This window comes from Sciurus carolinensis, chromosome 7 (assembly GCF_902686445.1).
Source record: "Sciurus carolinensis chromosome 7, mSciCar1.2, whole genome shotgun sequence".
NCBI lineage: Eukaryota > Metazoa > Chordata > Mammalia > Rodentia > Sciuridae > Sciurus > Sciurus carolinensis.
The window spans coordinates 26,968,877-26,992,176 of NC_062219.1; the positions used below are offsets into that span (position 1 = coordinate 26,968,877).

The 23,300-nt window shown below is 39.3% G+C and overlaps 1 protein-coding gene across 1 annotated transcript in view; it reads right to left on the reverse strand.

The window, feature by feature from the left end:
* Arfgef3 (ARFGEF family member 3) overlaps positions 1-23,300 on the reverse strand; it is a 160,768-nt gene that overhangs the window by 83,188 nt on the left and 54,280 nt on the right. Inside the window, exons 5-8 of the mRNA XM_047557835.1 lie at positions 18,860-18,928; positions 10,755-10,877; positions 7,467-7,509; positions 4,036-4,114 (exon numbers count right to left, since the gene is read on the reverse strand). Of these exons, the coding sequence (XP_047413791.1) occupies positions 4,036-4,114; positions 7,467-7,509; positions 10,755-10,877; positions 18,860-18,928 (314 nt within the window). The remainder of the gene's footprint in view (positions 1-4,035; positions 4,115-7,466; positions 7,510-10,754; positions 10,878-18,859; positions 18,929-23,300) is intronic.

The following is a 23,300-nucleotide window of genomic DNA, read 5'->3' on the forward strand; positions in this document are numbered from 1 at the left end:
GGTACTGATTGTTGTGAGATTTTAGAGAAAGAACCTATTTAGGAAGTAGAGGAGGCATCTACTCTGGTAATAGATATAAAGGAATTAAGGTAGTAAAATTGGAAGGGACTATACAGATAAGGGCATGTAAGGGGAAAGAACAGAACACCAGGTACAAGCAGCCAAGGGTCTGGCGTGACCTGTCTGGTAGACTTAGAGGCTTCCTGCCTCAGCTGTACTAAGCATGCTGCACTCAGCTTCCTTATCAATGCCTTCCCCTCAACACAACTTAGGGTGAGGACTCATGATGGGAAAGACCAACATCAAACAAAGCAAATGAGCTCTGGAGGCAGAATTATGACCAGCGAAACAGTGTCAAAAAAAAAGTCAAGACTATGAGAATCCTATTGAAATCATCAGGCTCCACAACAGTGTGCATGAATGAAGCCACCTTTGACCCATTATTCAATGTGAACCCCTAGAAAGGTATGTATGCACCACAAGAATTATTTTACCAATTTAACAATCCCTATTCTCAAGTCATGGGATTAAGAACTGTTTTCAGTGACCAATAAAAATCTATGACCTTTGATTTCTTGTGTGTGTGTGTGTGTGTGTGTGTGTGTGTGTGTATGCAGTGCATGTTTGTGCAATGTATTTTCCTAACAAATGACAGTCAAATTTTTATTCTAAAGAGCTCAGGGCTCCTAACAGCACCATAAACTAGAATTAGCAACTAATAGCTCTGAAAGCAAATAAACCAGTTTAGAAATTAAAAAAAATCAAATATTTACTATATGGTATATACTATATAATTTTTAAATTTCTACTTATAAGTGGAATACTTCCCTAAAGCGATCAAATACAAATGCCTATAACAAAACAGGCATACTTGGCCTGTCCTGGGTAAACCAGGTTATCTTGCTCCCAGCTGGGGGGAGCTATCCTGGAGGGAGCAGTTCCTAAAGCCAGCCAGGTTTAAAGAATCACAAACTTAATGCCTAGCACTTACTGGACTTAGTTGAGGATTTTTTTTCTGATCAATGAGCAATGGTACATCTTAAGCTTACCATTTATAGAGCTACAAGTTCATTCTGACTTATTCTGATGGCTAAGTGTTAATCATTAATTAGTATAATTATTATGTATGTCCTTCATTTTTCTACAACTTAAAAATTCCAGGTTTTCGCCTTATACTACTCAGAAAAAAAAAATGTTTAGATTATTAATTTCCCTTTGGTCTTTGTCTTATCTTCTGACAATGCTAAGACCTGGCAACTACCTAGCAGCCATTGGCTGGCTGAGGTGTTCTCCTGAGGAACAAAAGCCATGCCAAAGCAAGTGCACACCAGGCGAGGTCCCTGCACCACTGAGATGGAACGGATTGAAAGCCTGTCAACAACCTGCCTGAACCAGGGTTAAAAAGGAGGGGGTTCTGCACAACCACAAAGTGACGAAGTGTCCCCACCCCCGTGAGTGATGCCTTCCTCTTCTCCAGTGACAACTCTAGCTCCCACCTGCTCTCCTCATGCAGACAGAAGCTAAGGTGTCCAATGCTAGAGTTGACCTCACTTTCTGAAATCACTCAATCCTTGAACATAACTCTCAATTCCTTCTACCTGCTCCCAAATCACCTAATCCAAGCTCAAATCCTATAATGATTCCTCTGAATAGCCTTTTACTAGATGCTCCTTAGTTTCTCACAGTGGACAGACCCTCTCACTATAATGAGTTAATAAGCCCAACTCTTATTAACCTCTGTTCTTAGTGATCTTGGCTGGTGGGTACTGACTATGTGTTAAGTGAATTTCTTCATTCCATCTTATAAAACTCCTAATTATTTTATATTTCTAATATTTTATGATAATAACAAGACTAATGTTAATTGTTGTATAGAAAACATAAGCTTGGGGTAGTTGAGATCTTTGCCCAAAGTCCAGAACTAGTAAGGAGGGAGCTGGGGTTGTAACTCAGTAGCAGAGCACTTGCCTAGCATGTGTGAGGCACTGGGTTTAACTCTGAGCACCGCACATAAATAAATAAATAAAAATAAAGGTCCATCTACAACTAAACAATTTTTTAAAAATAAAAGAACTAACAAGGAGCGGAACAGTGATTTAAACCCAGGTAACCCAAGAAAGGGCCAGTAGTGACCAAAGCTCCCTCTTGAGTGAGTCTTAGGAGAGAATGTGCCAATGGAAACCCTTGCTCTGATGTAACAGCTGAGTCTGCCATGATGGATAAGAACTGGGCAGGGCTGGGGAGAAGTCAGGACTAGAGGAGATCAAAACCCTGCTCGCTGACGCGCCGAGTGAATATCTAACCCATCCAAAGCAGGACACTGTTGGGAGCAAGGAAGGATGATTATAATTATTATACAGCAGGTGTATCCTGAGATGGTCTCCAGAAAACCTGGTGGCATGGGGACTGTTCTGGTGGGTCACTGTAGTTGGAGTCAAGAGTCCTCTGTTAGGATGGTAGTCCGAGTGTCAGGTCTGTTCCAACTCTCTAGAGCCAGGAAAGGTGGGGACCTGAGCAGGGTACAGCAGGACCCTCTGAGGTCCCTTCTGCTGTTAGACTCATCTTCCCAGAGAGGGGAAAAAGTCCAGACCTGCCTCCTATGTAGGGCCCAGGGGTGGGAGAAACTTGAGGGGGAAGTGGGAAAGAAGTTAAATGCTATTTCTTTTTGGTTTATACTATCCATGAATTAAACAGCCCTCCCCATTTTGTATGTATGTTTAAGGTATATGACATGATGTATGTTTCTGTTGTGAAACAAGAGAACATATCCATCGTCTCAGTTACCTATTTTCCCCTGCCATGGCAAGAGCAGCTATAATCTACCCATTTAGCAAAAATCCTGAGTGACACGCTCTATTGTCAACTACAGTCCTCATTTTGCCATCAGATCATTTGAATTATTCATCTTACATATTTGCTACTCTCTCCATTTCTCAACCTCCAAACCTTGTAATCATTATTTTCTTCTGTCTCTGTGCATTTTACCTTTGAGTGCCTGATGTAAAGAGAGTTTCATTTAGTTAAAGTAGGCAGGCAACTTACAGGAACAATGGATAAATTGATATAGAAACCATTTGGCAATGACTTTTAAAAGTACATCTAAGTTTAGCTTTAAAATAATCCTGAGATTCTGAAAAATAAAAAAAATAGGTTTTGCATTGTTTTCAGCAAAGTGAAAAACCTCATTCATGTCTAACTAGTCCATTTTCCCAATCATTAATGTATTTAAAATTCTATAAATAAACATTGTCTGCATTATCAAATGTCCTAATTACCAGTAAATGATAGTTTAATGTGTCTTTCATAATTCAAAGGACACTTCAGAATCTTATCTTGTGGCAGCATTTTGTAATCACCATATAGGCAGCTGGTACAGACTGTTCACCCCATCTTGGAAAGTCTGACTATTTTATAATTTCACTCTAACTAGATGAAGAACTTGTCTTCTTAACTTTCTGCCTGGAGAGGTAGCAGGAGACATGGCCAAAGCGAATTAATACCATTGATTAAATGGGTGTGTACCTAAATGGAAGTATACGGCATTCAGAGTAACATGCCCTTTTTAAAGCTAGGCATGTGAGCTCACAGGCTCAGGTACAGTGAAAAGAAGAAACAGAGAAAGTCCACATGTTCCAACCCTGTCATTTAACAGAGGAAGAAAGTGCAGCGCAGTTCAATGGGAAGAGTCATTCACAGTCCCGCAGCAGGGCTGTGCCGGAGGTAGCAGCAGCCCTCACGTCAACCAGCTCTTAGCCCGACCTCCTCTCCACTCAGCTCCACGCGCTGGGGATTAACTCTTCTTTGCGAGATGTTGTTTTCCCATTTTCACTTCAGAAAATTATATCCTTTGGTAATGATATCTGGCATTTGGGGACTGCCCAAGGTCTCTGAATACATTTCTCAGGAAAGACAGGTGTATCCCAGGGGGAGGGAATGACTGTCCCTATCATCTGTAATTTTAAGTGATGCCGTAGACAGATGATATTTCAGAAATAGACCATTGGTGGTTAAGAGCGACAGCAGAAAGGTACTTACTTTATGGAGGCTTGTAGCTTCTCACACAGCACAGTGAGGACAGAGACCACATCATCACAGAGGGCCTCTACTGTTGACCCTTCAAAACAGAGGTCACAGGCGTTAGACACCAGCGGGGGCACCTGCAGCTCCCTCAATGCTCCTTCCCATCCTCTGCCTTTGATGTATTTCAGGACTGAGAAGATGGTTCCCAAATGCGGAACCTCCCTTCAGCCCCCAAGACAGTCACAAAAAGAATTAAATATCATTGTCCCTTTCTAAAGTGAAACAAACAAAAGATAGCCCAGGAAGAAAATAATACATTTTTTCTTATTGTAAATAAAATTCATGCACACTTAATGAAAGGATATTTGGTGAATTTGAGAAACAACACAACTGACAATGATTTTCTCACTATTTAGGCCACTGGGCTATCTACAGATCCCTTGACTCTGACTTCTTGAATCTCTGAGTCTTTGAAGCAGAGCTGAATTGCATCCCAGAGAGACAAAATATGGAAGCATGGGGAACAAAAGACAGGCTTTTGGAGTTAGAAACAAGACATGGGGGGCAAAATATTTCAATCACCACCTTCGCCTACTTTAACTATTTGTCCAGCATCTGCAGGGCGCATGGTCCTTGTTGATAATGGAGGAACAGGCAATGTCAGAAAAATAATTTCCCCCTCCAGACATGTTCTAATATCCAGAGACTAGAATTAAAACTCCCACAGAAGCATTGTGTGAAAAAGGCTAGAATCTGGAATCAGTTCAAGTACAGGTTCACAACTTGCTAATGGTATATAAGCCTGGTAAGCTTCCGTTTTCCTCAGGGCGAATGAGATAAATAATACCAATTTCACAGAATGGTTGGGCAAAGTGAAAGAAGTAAAAGCATTTGTTTACAACAATAAAAACCCATAAGGATCTATACCAAGGTGGCAAAGCATCTGGTGGATGTATAAATGAATGAACGACCATGAAGTCAACAAAGATGGAGAAAACGGTGGCAAGAGTGTAGACAGAAAGAGCTGGAGGAGGGCAGGAGAAACAGAAACAAGTGGACAGTCCTTAAAATTTAAGACTTCAAATGTAGGAAAGAAATTAAGAAATCATATGGCATGACGATAAGACAATTTAAAATAAATAAGATCCACAATGATCCTTAAGATCAATTTTAGATAAACTCCAAATGAGCCCCCCCCCCATCAGTGCCTTACAAAAAGAATTTTTAGAGATGTGTCCTTGATCAAAAGGACTTTAAATCCCTTTTTGGTTTATAAAATCATACTATGTTAAAGTGAAGCTTTCATGAGAATGTAATAGCCAAAAAGAGAAGGAAGGACAGGTGGGGAATCTTGTGGTCTATCACTGGAAGCTTCAAAAGCAGAAAAGATGCTGCAACTCTTTCTGGAACACAGTCCAAGAATGTGGCAAGATGGGACTAAAACAATGCACCACAGCCATGCTTTAGAGTAAATGACTTAAAGCATTTCTTGTTCTCGTTTACCCCATGCCCATTTTTCCCCCCTAATTGTGGCAGATTTGCTGTTTTTCTCCCTCCCTCTCATTTCCTCCCTTCTTCCACCCCTTCTCTCTATTACTAACTGGTAAAAATATAAAAGAACAGCATATTTTCCCAACATTTTTAAAGTTACTGAATAAAATCTGAAATAAAACCTATAGTTAAAATTTTAATTAGGTATGAATTTTTGAACTTTTGATTTGATTTTTTCCTAGGAATAAGACCAGATACCCTGCACCAAACAGAAGAAAAAGTAGGCCCAAATCTTCATCATGTCAGCTTAGGACCAGACTTCCTTAACAAGACTCCCAGAGTGCAAAAAATAAAAGCAAGAATCAATAAATGGGATGGATTCAAACTAAAAAGCTTTTTCTCAGCAAAGAAAATCATCATGTGAAGAGAGAGCCTACAGAGTTGGAGAAAATCTTTTCCACATACACTTCAGATACAGCACTAATCTCCAGAATTTATAAAGAACTCAAAAAACTTTACACCCAAAATACAAAGAACCCAATCAATACATGGGCTAAGAAACTGAGCAGATACTTCACAGAAGATATACAATTGATCAACAAATATATGAAAAAATGTTCAACATCTCTAGTAATTAGAGAGATGCAAATCAAAACCACCCTAAGATTTCATCTCACTCCAATTAGAATGGCTAGTTTTAAGAACACAAGCAACAATAAGTGTTGGCAAGGATGTGGGGAGAAAGGTATACTCATGCATTGCTGGTGGGGTTGCAAATTGGTGCAGCCACTCTGGAAAGCAGTATGGAGATTCCTCAGAAAACATGGAATGGACCCACCATTTGACCCAGCTATCCCACTCCTTGGCCTATACCCAAAGGACTTAAAATCAGCATACTACAGTGACGCAGTCACTTCAATATTTATAGCAGCTCAATTCACAATAACTAAACTATGGAACTAACCTAGGTTCCCTTCAACAGATGAATGGATAAAGAAACTGGTATATCTACCCAAGGGAAATATTATTCAGTCATAAAGAATAATAAAATTATGGCATTTGCAGTTAAGAGGATGAAGTTGGAGAATATCATGCTAAGCAAGATAAGGCCAAATGTTTTCTCTGATAAGTGGATGCTGATACATAATGGTGAGGCTGGTGAGGTAAGGGAAGAATGCAGGAACTTTGGATTGTGTAGAGGGAAATGAGGGGAGAGGTGGTGGCAGAGGGTAGGAGAGATGGTAGAATAAGACAAACATCATTATCCTTTATACATGTATGATTACACGAATGGTGTGACTCTACATCATGTACAACCAGAGAAATGAGAAGTTGTACTCCATTTGTGTACAATGAATCAAAGTGTAATTCTGCTATCATATAACTAAATAGAACAAACAATAAAAAATTAAATTACTTGTCAATTATCTGTACACCTCCATTTTAAAAAAATTTTTCTGTAGCTCAGTCAGAATAAAAGTTTCTTAACTTGATTTCATCTGTAACTTAAACTGGGCTGTTTGCAAAACTCCCTATAAGATGACTCATTTTTCATGTCAAGAAATTAGTATTGGACAAACATAATTCTAGTGCAATAGCAATGTATGTTAATCAGGTTTTTATAATCCTCTAATAAATTTTTATTTTAGCAATTAAACCTGGCTTCATGGAGAACAGAATTACAAAACCAAGACAAAACAAAACAAAAAAATAGCCTCAGAATAGCCAGTTTGTAAAGAGTTAATTTCCCTCTTACAGTTGAAATAGAATAGGTGCAGTTGGCACAGAGTGCAGGAACAGAAGGAAGACAGCAGCTGATTAAATAATACCTCACAAGGCAGAGCTAAGCAGAACCTCCAGGGGGAACAGTAAACTAACCTGAGACACTCATCTTTACACCCCAACAACAAGTGCATAGTAGGCATTCTCACACCAGTAAAAATTAAATCTGATACCTTGACTTCGGAATTCTTGTGGGACATCTGGATTTTCAATTATCTAGTGAGAGAGAAATACAATTATGAGATTTAAGCCAGGAAAATCCTGATGCTTAGATAATGGAGAAAACTAGGAAACAAAATGGCGTCCTGAGTGTTCTGGGCACAGGTACCTTACCTTAGTACACTGTCCAGCTCTTGATGGCATTTCATGCCTCACTGCTTTTATGAGAGAGTATGATGTTTAGAATTGAGCTTATCAGTTCCCCAGATTCATTCAAGGGTCCACACACTTCCCTGAAATTAAGCTGCATGGTGCATTGTATGATCCCATGTAGCTAGGCTATCATCTTTGAACAGACGATAACTTATCCCAGGGCCATAACACAGACTACACTCTTCTAGGCTCTCACAGATACAGACTCCTACTCATCAGAGAATCAGAATACAGGCCCCAAAATGACCTCAGCTCAAAAGCACCATCTTCCTATTTAATGGGGAGCATATTAACTTCCAGCTGCCATTCTTGATTGTTGCTAGGTGCATCCAGAACTATTAAGGGCAGAGACAGCTCCTTGGAAAAACAGGAAGGGAAAGACACTTACACAGAATGAAACTTCCTTCCCAACCCAGGAATTATTCAGTGACCACCGATCTGAGAATAGGAAGATGCTTCACTCTCCCTACAACTTTAGAACCAGGAGATATAAGAAGGTATTTTCATGCCAATTAACCACTAGACATGTAAATCATCCATGGTACTGTTTTTACTTTAACTTGTTAGAGGCACATATTTCTACTATTTTCCATTCATTAATTTGCAGCGAGCTCACTGCTTTCACTTTGTGAAATGTTATATCAGTATCTACAGCTCAGCACAAGGCTAAACACAGGTTAGAACGATGTTTTCTGAGGAAGCACACCTGAGTTACATTTCAGGGTAGAAGAATCTCTACCCCCAAATATTTATAAGTGGCAATTTTGGTTTTTTGAAATCAATAATTTATGATTTAATGAGGGTTTTGGTCATGTAAATAATTCAAGAATAAATTTAGGATAATAAATCAGGATTTCTGAGGACACAAAATCAAAACTGATATCCATTTAGGGGCGGGGTGGAAATAGACATTAGGTTGAAAATGGACTTCATGTTAATACTTTTACATTCTATATTATTTGTTTTCTTTCTACTATTTGTAGGTCTTCCAAGTTTTGAGGTGCCCCTCGATGTCTTACCAGTGATGGGTCATGCTACAAAGCAAATACATTGGTTCCCAGGTAATGTTATGTGTCCCCAGGGGAACACTCAACCTCCTCAGAGCAAACCTTACCATTCCCATAGACCTCTCCTTTTCAATAGTGTTTTTAAAAAAATACCCAATTTTCAGGTGGCAAAACATATTTCCCTCTCTTAGACATCACAAATCCTTCAAACATTAGTATCCTGAGAACAGTATTTTCTGGGAAATGGAATTATATCTCCAATGGATTGTATGGGTAATAGAAAGAAAATAATGAAAACACTAATTTTCTACCTAATTTGAGATTTTGTCTCAGGTTGGGGTGAATACAAATAGTCAATGATGAGCAGAAGCAGAAGGCTGAGTAGTCAAACATTAGATGCCTAGGACAGAGGCATATAACCTCTGTAGTATCCACCAGCCCTCCACAACCACACTTGTTACCATTCTTCTGGAACAGAGTTAAGCTGAAAGATTGAAGTATTTGACTTGAAACCCAATACAGCCATGTGTCACTTAACAATGGGGACATTTTCTGAGAAACTCATTGTGAAGCACTTGTTACTGTGAGAATATAACCAAGTGCACACACCTATGTGATATAGCCTACTCTGCCCCAGGAAGTATGGTGGATTCCATTGTATGTCCAGCCTGTCCTTGACTGAAATATTGTTGCATGGGGTGACTGTCCTTTTCTAAACATTTAAAAATAAGATATTTAAATGAACTAATGGTCAAAAGTACATAGAAACCACAAAGTTTCTCTTAACTATTTTAAAACATTAAGATATTGCTAATATTAGAGTATTTGATCATGATTATGGTTGTATATGAACATAAGAATTCTCAACATCTTAGATCTATTTTCATTAAAAACACTTTTCCTTCTACTATATTTTCTATTTATATATTTTAAAAACCACAAATATCCCCAAACATCATATTCGAAATCTTAGTGTACATTAAATTATTTTTAATAAGGGGAAAACAAAAGTAATATCTTTGTTCCAACAGGAACTTGGGCTTTGGACATAGCAAACACAAAAGAAAACAGGATTTGATTTTTCAGACTTGTCCTATTTTTCAAATGTTAGCTGCCAGAATATATATGAACTGAGAAATGGACAGGGAGCCAGTCAGGGGGGCTTTAGTTCTGGTTCTCTTAACTAATTTTAGATTTCAATTTCATCTCTTTGGGCTTTATCTTATAAAAACACTAAAATGAGGAATTAAAGAATCTGACATGATAATCTCTAAATTTCTCCTAAACCCCATGATTGTCTTAACAACTAGAAAACCGAAGTTAAAACTGAGAAATAATTGAAGTTAAGCACAAAATCTTAATTTCTGTACATTTAATTTCTGAGATATTTGGACTGCAACTGAGATTTCCCATTTTAAAAAACAACTAATGTCATTTCAAGAACACCTCTTGCAGATCTCAAAATAATTTTAATCTTAAGTTGTTACAGAGGCAGATTTTCAAAACAAAACACCCATCCTCCCACTGACATTCCCAGAAAATAAAATATACAAGAAGCCCAATTACATTTACATTTTTCTCTAGAAACTCATTTTAGACAATCTGTTCAAGTTTAGAGCAAGGAGTTCTAGAGTAGAGGCTCTGATGACAGAGAATACGAGTGTGGCTTCACTCTGACTGCAGTGAGGAAAACTTCCTGCCATAACCTTAGTTGACAAAGGACCGCGTCTTAAAGCATGGGATGAACTGTTATTCATTTTTCATAGTTTCAAGTCTACTATCACAATAAACTTTTTTAAATATTCCATGTAAGGGGTTTAAAAGAAAAGTAAATTTTAAAATACTGACCACACAATTATGGAAACCATAGGGAAAAATGACTCTCAAAACTTTAAGGTGAAGTAGGAACATTTCTAAACAGTTTAATTCATTTAAATGAATTTTCTTTCCGAAAAAGCAAGCCCTTGCTAGTGTTTCCAGAGGGCAGCAGCAGTGGCAGCGGGTCCTGGAGGATACCCCACCTGCGGTTACTAACTCAGACGCCACTTGGACCACAATGCACCAGGAGTGCTACAGGCTTACCGTGTTTTCCTGCCTTTGCCTTAACTGCAAAGTCAAGTCGCTCAGCATTTGGCTCAGAGTTGCCCGCACAGCAGTGTTTATACTACGTTGGTGACAGCTGCAGGTGTACGTCTCAATGCATACCTGGGAAAGAAAGAAGATAGCAACACGTGTGTTCTAGGCCTCAGATCACTACCAACTGTCCTTGGCTTCAACCAGGGAGAATATTAAATCCTTCTCAAACAGAAAGCTTGATTTCGGATTAGTTTTCAGTGAATATAAATGGATTTAAAATCTCTGGAAATTTGTTTTTAAGCAAATAGAAAAGTCATATTTCCCTAAGGCTTACCATTCTTACATTCTTATTCTTTTGAGCAGCAAATTAGAGAACTTTACATGAGCCAGATAATTCTGCTTAGAACAAACTCAGGTGGCTGTAAATTAATGAGGAAAACCTCCCTTTGTGGCCAAAGGGAACAGAATTTATTAACTTGTGGGTTATAAAGTGTGGGTACAGGACTATTGAAACCCTTTCACCTTCGCTTGGAATGAGTTTGACTTTGGATTGACTCTCTAGCTATGTTCTTCTGGACATTTTAGAAAGGTGGAACAGCTCATGGTAAAAATGCTTCCTAGTTACTATGCTGTGTCTCAATGGGGATAACTGCGTTAACTCTAAATACCTGCTGGGAAGTCACAGGGCTTCCCAGGGTTTAGTGACTCTTGTAATGGAACCCATCCTCTCAGGGAACTCTGCAAGCTCTGTACATAGAGTTGTTTTAGAAGCATTGGTTCTTAATTGGGACATGTGCTCCCAAGCCAAGGTAACTCTGCCATTACTGATGTGGCTCTTAGTGTCTTGCACCTACACTATCATTTCAGAGCCAGGGACCAGCTTCTGGACTGGCGTGAAGACCCTGTGATAGATGCGTGCCTGATATTACCTGCTTCTGTTTCCTGTCCTGCATCCTGCTGAGTGAATATAACTGGTAAGGCCTTGAGTCTGAATGTATAGTTGAGCTCAAGAAGGTTCCCTGGTGGCTACTAGTGTAGGAATCCCAATTAAAAAGAAATTCCTCATTGATAATGATGATGCTGAATGTCATGACTTTTCAGGGTTTTTCTTTTTTTTTAATATATATATATATTTTTTAATTGTCCATGGACCTTTATTTTATTTATTTTATGTGGTGCTGTGGATCAAACCCAGGGCCTCACACATGCTAGGCAAGCGCCCTACCACTGAGCCACAACCCCAGCCCTTCAGGGATTTTCTGGTTTTTTTTTTTTTTTTTTTTTTTTTTTTCCAAATTCTTTTTTGAAGCTATAGGAATAGGCATAATAATCAAAGCATACTTTAAATTTGCCTACCTTTTCTCTGTATAAGGTATTCATCCTTTCAATTTCACGAAGAATAGTTCAGGATTTAATGTACCTAAATCATTTTTCTAGGAATAGTTCCAAGAATATTTATATTGGAAAAAAAAAGTTCTCACCTAAATGGAAAATTAATTTAATGATTGATAACTGAGATGGGAGAAAGACTAAAGGTTAATCTTTGTTGCTGCTACTGCTTGAGTTATGGGAGTTTCCAGGCAAGCTCATGATAATAACCTTTGTGTAAAATTACCTAGGTAAAAGAAAATATTTTCTTTTTCTTTTTGGTGCTGGGGATCAAACCTCAAGCCTCACATATGCTAGGCAAATGCTATGCCTCTGAGCTACATCCCCAGCTCCAGAAAGAAAGTTTTTAAAAGGTTTATCTCTTGTAGAATGCTTAATGTTTCAAAGGTGCATTTGAAACTTAACCCTATTATTTTGAAGTTGACCTAGATGAATTCATTTTATAGTTAAAAAACAGAAGCTACACAGTATTTTCATAAAACTATTCTGGACATGTGAAATTTATTTTCTCAAATGATTATGAATTATATTGGATGTAAAGGGCCACTAACTTATATAAACATAGAAAAAAGGTCTTTTAATCCCAAAGGATTCTGCTTTGGCATGCGATGTAATGATTTAAAAACCTTGAAAATACTTCTAAATGAGTGCAGTGTTCCACTCGGATGAAACCAAATTCTATATAATCTGGAACACTAGTACCATTTGTACCTCACAACTTAACAGTTTTCTTTATAGCTTACATTTTCCAAGAAATCTTTGTAACTGTTGATCTTTAAGATCTTTAAGCACTGACATAAATTTAAGGGGAAATTTTAAGCCTTAAAAGCATTGAAGATGAAAGAGCAACTATTTTGAGAGCTCAACTCCATACTTAAAATATAAATTATCTTGAATACTGAGCCCTACACACTAGACAGCCTTCCTTAAAAAACTGTATCAGTCACTTGAGGACCATGAAGTGGCATACAGGAGCATGTGGACTTTATGTAACACGGTGTTACAAACAGATAAAAACTTGGCAAATGCCAAACATATTTTTAAGTTTTAATGCCACCACTGCTCTTTGTTTTCAATACTATAGGGATAACATTGAACATGACTTTGCATGAGGCATGTTTACTAGCTTAAAAAAATTATTCATCTAAGAGGCTCATTCTTTTTAACTTGGGAATATATATACCGAATATGACAAAGATACTTTCTGTTAAATATAAAAATCACCACTTACTGATAATATCCTATCTGTAGGAACTTAGGAAGAAGCACTTCATCAGCTGTCCTGGCATTTTCTGAAGCAGTTTCTTAAACTTGCTTCAGTAATCATAAATTGGTAAACTAGTAAGGTTCACAGAAATAGTGCTTCCATTTAAAACCTGAATATCGTATTCAAGATCAGAGATTTTTCACCACATGAGGATTTTCCTTCCTCTCCCTTAGGGTCATAGTAAGATGAGCACAACCAACAAGAGAAGCTAAGAGAATCTCAGTTCAAAGGCAGACTGAGTTTCTGCAAAACCAGCTCATGGTTTCTTTTTTTTTTTTAGTCACCCCAATATTGTTCTACCTCCCCCGCCCTTTGCTTTCATAATGCAAACTTAACAACTGAAAAGCCTCCGGCTTGCACCTCTGCCAGAGCCCAGGTGCAAAGAACCAAGTGAAATACCTGGTGAAAAGCCACAGGCCCCTGATTGCCAGGGAATGCACGATGACACAGGGCAGTGAGCAGGGTCATAAGGTACATTTTGATCATTTCATGCATTTGTGGATGTCCAGCTTTACGACATGCTAAACACAACTGAGAGCAAAAACACAGATGGTTAATGAAGCCAAGTCAACCACAAAAGCAGAAGGAAACAAAAAAAGAAAAGAAAAGGCACAAGTTCGCAGGCACACATGAACAAGAGTCATCAGGTAAGTGGACTGATAAATAAAAGTACTCGGTTAAACCCATGGTGGATTGCTATATTATTGAACATTAAGTGGCAAAATGAAGCAAAGTTGATATTTAATATATATTGGCCAAAGTGAGCAAAAAATTTAAAGAAGCCTCAAGAGAAATTTGCTTAGCTTTGTGAAATCCATGTTTTTCACTTCATTGAACTATACACGTACCTTCTCTTTCCTACTCAAAAGGGGTCAGTATCATTGCTGTGTTAAAATAGTGCACAATACTGAGTCCTAATTTCCATAGAGAGAAGAGGTAGGGTATTTCCAATTGTAAAAAACAAAACAAAACAAAACCTTACCGTGATGAAAACCAGCTTATGGTGACAAAAATGAGAAAGGATTGGAGATTAAGATGACAAGATAATGAAAGAAATGCCTTCTAGATAGGGAAGACTATGTAGGTGGGTTGATCACATGAGAACCAGAGAAAATTTTGGTTATCACTGTAAGTCTAAACTCTGTGGTGAATTATGGTGACAACTCAGTCGCCAGGTCATTTCTTATTCTCTTTGAAAAAGGTCTGCTGCCTAGGAGGTGAACAGCTGTAACAGGTGGGTACATGGCAAGAGGTACTTCATCAAATTGGTATACACATCTGTGCATACACACACGGGGAATTGAAGTTGTATTATTCCTAGGAAATGTGTGTATAAATAAATCTGATAGCCATCTGAGTAGGGAAGCTTGCTTGTATTCCTTTTGGATTTCAACCTGAAGATGTCTTAAAGTGCTAGGCATACATGGAAAACTCTGATTGCGACTTTTTTCCTCTTGGCCTAAGCTGACATGTTAAAATGACTTTCAACATCTCACCTGGTTGACTCCTACACTTTCCCAGGTAGGGCCTTCTGCCTGGTTTGTAGTCTATTGAGATTTAGCTGCTGCCCTATGATCCAGCCAAAGCAAAGTGGGGAAGGTCTCACTGCTCTGCATATCTTCTGACTCCAAATAAGGGCTTCAGGAGTCAGAGGTTAGAGAGAGAGATGGAAATTCTTGCAGTGAAGGCTAGCTTAGCAGTTAAGTGGTTATGAACAGACACTGCAGACATCCATTCAGAATCAATACAGGGAAAAAAAAGGGAGAATGTCAAGAAAGAAAAGGGAAGCTCCCTGCAGGGATTTCCTCCCTCTTGTGGTCTCAACTGGCATGAGGCAGTGGACTTGCCTCTACAGTAGTTTTCTTGCCAGGATGTGGGGCTCGCCTTTCCAGACTCCCAGAGAACATAACATACAAGATGTTTCCAAAATAAATGGGTCAGGGCATCTGTACACCTTTCTTCTGAATTATATATGGGCACCATCTGTCCTTAGTTGTAGACTACTTTATGTCTACGAATAGTGCTACCACAGCAGAATAAGAAAAGTATTACTGAACATTTCAAGGGTTATAAACTATCCCTATTAAAAAATACTTTTGCGATGACTAGAACGGTTAAATAAGAATCTTTGGTGGTAGATCTTGAACTGCAATGTTTTTAAGTTCCCCAGGGTAGCATGGAGAACTACTACTAAACTGGTAAGATAATACTCAGAAAAGATAAACCATCAATGTGCAAAGATGCCCAAGAAAGTGGCATATTCCTAAAAAATAAAATACATCCATACTTCAGCCTCATGTGTAAAAACACCACATAAACATTATCTCTATTAAGATGCCTCCAGAAAGGTCCACAGGGAGTGTGCCTCCTAAAAACTTCAGTTGGTTGCCAAAATTATTATGCCAAGATCTACTGACATTTTCTAAGAGTGAGGGTAGCCAGGGGACAGTATAGGATAGTGGTTTAATAGCACATGTTTGCAATATAGAGTCTGGATTTGAATATCTTGGGCAAGAAAATTAACCTTACTTTGCTTAGTGTTCTTTATTTAGCTGGGTTGTGGTGGAGAATATTTATATATATTCTTATATATTCTTACCTTTAATATATGATATATATAATGTGTGTGTATATATGTGTGTGTATGTGTGTATGGTGCTACTTACTGCCATGCCCTAGGGACTCAATGACTAGTAACTATTATTATTAATCAGTATTTTGAAATCAGGAGATAGATGGATAGATGGAAGCAGTGAAAAAGGGAGGTCCCTAAAAATATAAATCTTAAGAGAAAAAACAATGCTCTTCAAAACAGATTCTGCCTGGCCCTGACAGCAAGCCATGGAAACAAAGACTGGAAATTTCCAGAAGTCAGTAAGATGAAACCAGCAAAGACACATTTACAGACTGGGATTTCTGCTTTTGAGAAATCCCATAAAAGAGTTGTTAGCAGGCCCAGAGGCAACCAAAATCCATCATCTAATTCTTCTAATTAGCTTCGGAGAGCTTTTGGCTATGACTCCACCTTTTCCTTTATGCTCAGACCTTGGCACTTTGTACATCCACAGCTTTTTCCTATATTAAGGTAGCTGTCCCTGGAAAACTCACCTGCTAATATGGACAACAGAAGAGGACTTATGTATCTATGGAGAGTCTTAATAATGACTGTTCAGGAAATGGATCAGATATTTCATAAGAATCCACTTTAAAAGTTGATGATACTTCTTTTTTCTTCCTGCAGCACAAAGGTGTTCTTCTGAAAAACTTCCCTAAGTGCCGTTTAATTAAGCAAGTTAAAGTCAGACACGCTCACAAAGCTGCCTTCTTATTTACATTTTGAGAGCCTAATGATCCTTTTATAGTTTCAGCAGGACCTTGGGGAAATAGCCTCATTTTTCATACGTAAGTACACATTCCAGTTTCCTGATCAGCAGGTTTCAGGGTAAACACTCTCCTGGAGTAAATTGTCAACAAACACCAGAATGAGAAGGAACAGCTAGATTCTGCCCACATTTCCAGAAGGATTTTCAATGTCTTGTTTTAAGGTGTCTTTATAAAATTTTCCCCAAACTATTTTTTTTAAAGGCAAACATATAACATTTACCATGTGTCTGGACTTGTACAAACAACTTTTTACTTAGATTGTAGTTTTTGTGTCTAATTGGAACACCCTCACCACAAGACAGGTGTATTTATCTTTTCTTTTACAGACAGCAAACACAAGGCCCAGAGAGGTTGGCCAGGCAACACAGGGGTGAGGGAGAGCAGGGTTCACCCCGGGCTGTGCGGATGGGGCTCCAGAGCCCATTCTTATTACTACTACATTCAAGTGCCTTTATCTGTAATCTCCATCTTAGGGAGATTTCTTTGGTTGTTTTCCTTCTATGGTTTTGGTAGAGACCACTGTGTTCTGATGATCTATCCTGCTGAATCTTCTCCTGGCTTCTAGATACTCTCGATGAAACTTCACTTGTGTTGGCCCTGGCCCTGTGTGTCCATGGCTCAAGAATTACACATTTTGCCTCAGATTCTCACTCAAAAGCTGGTTTCTGTGAGGATAAGATAAACTCCTGCTCCGCAGGGGTGGCACAAAGCTCCCTGGCAGCCCCCCTACTCCTGAAGGCCCTAGGACTCCTTGCTGTCCCCTCTCCTGGGCTCCATCTCTAGGGCAGCACTTGGCATTTCCCATCTTCCTTCAGAACAAGCCTCTTGCACGCGGATCCTACTTCTTAACTATTTTCAGAAACAACATTGTCCTGTGACAAGCAAACCTGCAAATAAGCACACTCACAGTATCTCTTAAAAGTCAATTGAAAGCAATTACTGACAACTATTCTATTTCATTACTTATTTTATGGAGTAGAACATAAACGTGCTAAAGAAAATGTATCTTTATAGATACGTATTTGGAAACCAGTGGCTAATTGGCTGCTGCTTCTGTTTTGATAGACACAAATTTCTATATGTTTAGGAGTGAGTTTCTCTTAATTTCATTTTTAAAAATTTCTATATACTTTTTTAGTTGTAGATTGACATAATACCTTTATTTTATTTATTTATCTTTATGTGGTGCTGAGGATCAAACTGGGGGCCTCACATGTGCTAGGAAAACACTGTACCACTGAACCACAACCCAGTCCCTTACTTTCACTTTTAAATACCACATGATTCTGTAAAAAGTACATATATCTGCTAATAAAAATACTACTCATGAGAGTTGATCATTGATTGGGCTTTCCTTTTCTCCATGATTTCAGAATTCAGAGAATGATTGTCTCTTTGTGATCTGAATATATACTCTTACCAGAAAAAACAAATCCTGAAGACAGTCTTTTCAAGAAGTGGAAGGAAAATTATTCTAAGCATAGTAAAATTCAGCTTTGAAATGGTGATACTTCCAGAAGCCAAAGGCATTTGCCAGACATTCCAGAAGCCAATTTTCCTGTTGGACACGTTTTTGGGCATGCTGGAAGACACATGCGACCCTATTATACAGCAGACTGAAAAGAAGGCTTTTTGATGTCAGCTACAAAAGGCATCCGCCAGGGCTTAGGAGATGTGATGGGATTTAATCAATAAACGACTCTCTAAAGTTTATCCTTGGTTTCTTAACAACCATTTTTAGAAAGCAAATGCTTTGTAATTCATCTTAGGAAAAATAGACCAAGAAAGCAATAAGTTTGGCTGCAGCAGATTTGGGGGGTCCAGGACTGTTATTTCCATGATTAAAGCTTCAGGTTAAGCAAACCCAAGCATCCAGAGCACTAGGACACATGGCATTATGGGTAAGCACAGTGGGCCACAGAGCATGCCATCTGCAGTTCCTTCCCAGAAATTTCCCACAGTGATCAGAGAAGGGTTCACCCCATTGCTGAGGCTCAGTCACACCCCAGTGTTTAGCCCAGTGAGAGCGAAAGCAGCCACGAGCAGCTTTACAAACAGGAGCAGCACTCACCTCTGCAATCTTCAGCACGGCGCTCCCGTTCAGGTCAAATGTTGGGGTGTAGGTGATGCACAGTAACACCTGCAACCCACAGGAGGTGAGGGAAGAAGGAAGAGATGGGTGAAAACAGAGAAGGAATGTTGTTTCACAGGCCATTGGCAGTCCCAGCTTTATCTAATGCTTCTTTCTGTCCTACCCACACTTCTCCCACTAACGGTCACTTAGGGGCTAATAAAAGAAAGATGAGACTTTCAGTATAAAAGCTGTGAGCCTCTCTCCAGAGCAAGGGCCCATGAAAGACTGGCCTGAAACAGCTGGCCAGGAGTCTGTCCAATAGCAATCAAAGTAAAAAAATGATCAGAGTGCTCTGAAAAAATGACCAGGCCCACTGCTAGGCATGTCACATGAACTGTCTTCACTGGTATTTTTAAAAAATGTTATTATGATCTTCCCTATTGTACTAAGAACAAAATGGAGACCCAGAATGATTAAAGAATTTGCCCAAGATCCTACAGGTAACAAATTGTGCAACTGAGATTTGAACTCAAAGCATCTGTCTTCTCTGTGCTGAACCACTAGGTATCACTCTCTCTACCTTTCCCTAGGCTCAAACATCCCTGTAATTTTTCCTTTCCAAATCCTCATGGGATTAGAAAGTCTTTTATGCCACTTTTCTCTTCTCTTCTATAATTGTCCCTAGAATGCTGCATGGAATTTTCTTATTTTACAGGCCTGGCTCCCCTTAGTCCCCAGAATACACAGACAATAGTTGATGATATTTGCAAGATCTTGAAGGAACATTGAAAATATTGCTTTCTACTTACAGAGCCATTAGGGGACAGATCAATAAAACCCATGGCATTTAAGGATTGCTTCTGATTTTGTAGGTACAAACTCAGACTCCCTCCGCTGTTACCACCCTCCATTTGGCTCCTGACTTCTCTTGCTGAAGGAACAGGCATGGGGTACTGGTCTCTTCTCCTCCATCTGAACCACACCTCCATCAACACCAGGCCTTGCCTGCAGCTTGGCCCTGGGATGGGGTGGGTTGTCTTCCCAGGACTCTTTTCTTCTGGTTTAACTCACCAAAGAGCATAGAAGCCTAGCAAATTACCTCATACAGGATATACACTTAATCAGTATGCCAACTAGCAACTGTCTGAGAAATGTCTCTGTTTTAGCCATGAGCTCACCAGCTCTAGGGAACAGTCACAAATAGATAATGTAACTAGAGAATGAAAAAAGATGTTTTTGCCCATTTGAGTCACCAGGATAGGTAAGTTAATAGTAGGTCCATCCCTTGGTTTTTTGATTCTTAAGGTGCTCTATATTCAAGAGTGCACCCAGATAAAAATCAGCTCAGTGCCACAGTGGCCAACAGAAAGGGACTGTGGGAGCAGTTGCCCTTTAGACTCATGGGAAATGAATTTTTTTGTTTAATGACAATCTTTGGGAGCTGGGATTTGGCAGGCAAGGAGGGATGAAAGTGGGGGTCACAGGGTCACCAAGACTTAATCTGGGTTTGGAGGAAGGCTCCACCTTCTATGTCTTGGTAGTATGAAGGGATGGTGCTTTTGCTTGAAACCCCCTTCTGGGCTCCCCCACACTTGCTCCTCTGGGGCTCATGTGATGGCTTCTTTCAGGCTTCAACCCAGATGCCATGCCCTCAGAGAGCCTTTGCTGATCACCCCCTCTAAACTGGTCTGTTACATCTCCTGTTTCATTTGCTTCAGGGTGTGTGTCAGCCCCATAAACGGTTGTTAATTTACGGAGCACACTCTTCCCCTTGAACTTGAACATTCTCTGGCCTGGGGAAGGCCCTCAGGATTCTCTCATCTGATGCTTCCTTACTTTAATTCTTGAAACATTGCATAGCTTCCCTTTCTTATTCTTTTAATGCTATGTTTATGCCAGGGGGTAGGAAGGCATGAAAGAATGGCTGGTGGATAAGGATGAGGTGGTCTGTGGAGGTCACTAGGTCCATCTGGACTCTTGGTTTTTAAAGTGCTGGCAATAGAGCCAGGCAAATGGAAACACTTTACAGTAAGAGGATGGTGATGGCAAATATTTGTCTGAACTGGTTAATTATTAACATCACTTATGGGACGCAGATGGGCTTTCTGCCTTCTATCTCCCTGTGCACTTATATAAGGGGTACAAAAAGTAGTTTTAAAAAGACATTTTCAAAATCTAACCCAGCTATCTGTGATCAAGAGCTGTGATTTGGCAGCAGTGGATGGAGACCTAGGCCCAGGGTCTATGGGGAAGTCTTCACAAAGGTGCCAAGTTGGCACTATTCAGTAATCAAGAGATCAAGAATCTTAGGGGTACACAGGAAGCCTGACTCTGGGTGGCAGGGAATCCCAGGGAGTGTAGAGGGGGCTCCAGACACGGTGCATATGAAGCAACAGGTCCCTTATCCATCCACCAGCCAAAAGTGACCAAGTCAAAAGAGTTTTGAAGAAAGGTTTTGCACTCCATTATTCAACTGCCAATATTCTAAGACTTACCGAGCTATAAGGAAAAAACTAAAAACAGAAAATAATGAAAGGAAGTGAAGAACATTAACGAAGCCAGTTCCGTAAGCTCTAGCAGTTTGTTGTGTGGAAAGCACAGCAGGTTTTAATTACAGAGCTGATGGTATCTCTGGCCCCCCATGACTCACGAGATACATAAAAGGCACACTATCTGGTCAGGATGATGCAGCAGATAGTAATGGCTTATCAAAAATGATAAATGGAGATACTGTTAATGCTCCCAGTGCCCAGCAAGCATTAATCCACTGGATTAAAACACAGATGGGGAGCAGAAACATAGGGTAACAGAAAATTAAAGTATCTGACTTTCGCCATATAATGAGTGGGCAAGAAGTTTAGATGAATATTCTGAGCACATTGGCTCCAAGGAAAACTGGTGCACCTAAGTAGTGAGGTCAATTCCATTAAAAAAAAAAAAAAAAAACGTTTCCCAGGGTCATTAAAGCATATTGACTAAGTTACCACTGAACAGCAAGAACTTGAGTGACAGCATCTTGCAATCAAGCTTACTCCATAAATGAGCTTAGAGAAAAATAGAGAAAACTGGGGCAATCTTTCCATGAAAAGGGAAGGAATATTATAATGACTATAAAGAGTTCCAAATTGTTTTTAAAAAAAAAAAAAAAAAATTGTTGAATAGCTATTATGTGCAAGAAGCATCCTTTGATTAAAGATGTGTCTAGAAACCCGGAGTAAAAACAAAAAGGAATGGAATTAAACTAAAAAGGAAAAAGTGAACCAGATTTATTGTAAGAATTGGGCACAATGATAAGAATCTAGAAAACATGGGACAGAGGAATGTAGATAATGGTAAGGAGTAGAAGATCACAGCTGTGCTTTTCTCAGTGGGAACATCCTGGATTAATCCCCAAGGGCATGTCATGGTCATGACCAGGGTTTTTCCATGAGGCAAGAAAACTGTTCTGGAAATCTGAATGTCAGATCTAAGTGGTATGATTGACGAAAGGAAGTTCCTGCAATCATATAAGGTAATTCAGGTTGATCATCTAAAGCATGGAAATCTGAAATACTCCAAATTCAAAACTTTTTGTGTGCTGCACTCAAAAGTTTTGGAACATTTCAGATTAGGATTCTCAACTGGAAAAGTCTACACAAATATTCCAAAATTAAAAAAAAAAAAAAAAAACCACACACATACTTGGAAATCTGAAATACTTCTGGTTGGTTCCAAGTGTTCTAGATAAGGGATCTTTAATCTGTAACAAGGGAGTTTCCGGGACCTGGTAGGGGCAATTCTAAATTTGGTAAGCCCCCCATTCAGGATGCTCAGCAAGTTGGCAGGACTTCACTTTGAATGGGGAGAAAATCATTTCTATTAGCCAGAGAACATCTCCCATGAAGGCTTACGGAATATTTCCCCACCTAATTTTTCCCTTCTTGTGTACTCACCATCATGAAAGGGGAACTTGTATAACATTTGTGAGTCGAAGAGTTAAGATTCCAAATGCATCCTCCACAAGACCATGTCCAGGGTATTCAGGAGTGAAGATGTGCTGCATGAGGTTACTGGGCAGCAATTGCAAGTCCACTTAACATTGCCTATGGTTTGCATTTTTAGGCATTATTTATTAATTCAACAAATATTTACTGAAGTGGGACTAGAAGTCATATCCAGTGCTAGGTGTTGGGCATTGTTAACAGTTTGGATCTGGAATGTGCCCCATTCCATATGTTGAAGACTAGGTCCCTAGTGGTGCAGTGGTCAGAGATAGGGCCTTCAGGAAGGTGACTAGATCATGAGGGCTCTACATCATTAATGGATTAGTTCATTGATGGATTCATAATGTAATGGCAGTATTGGGAAGTAGTGTAAACTGTAGCAGATGGGGCCTGGTTGGAGGAAGTAGGGCATAAAGTCATGCCCTGGAAGGATCTCTTGTCCCCAGCCCCTTCCT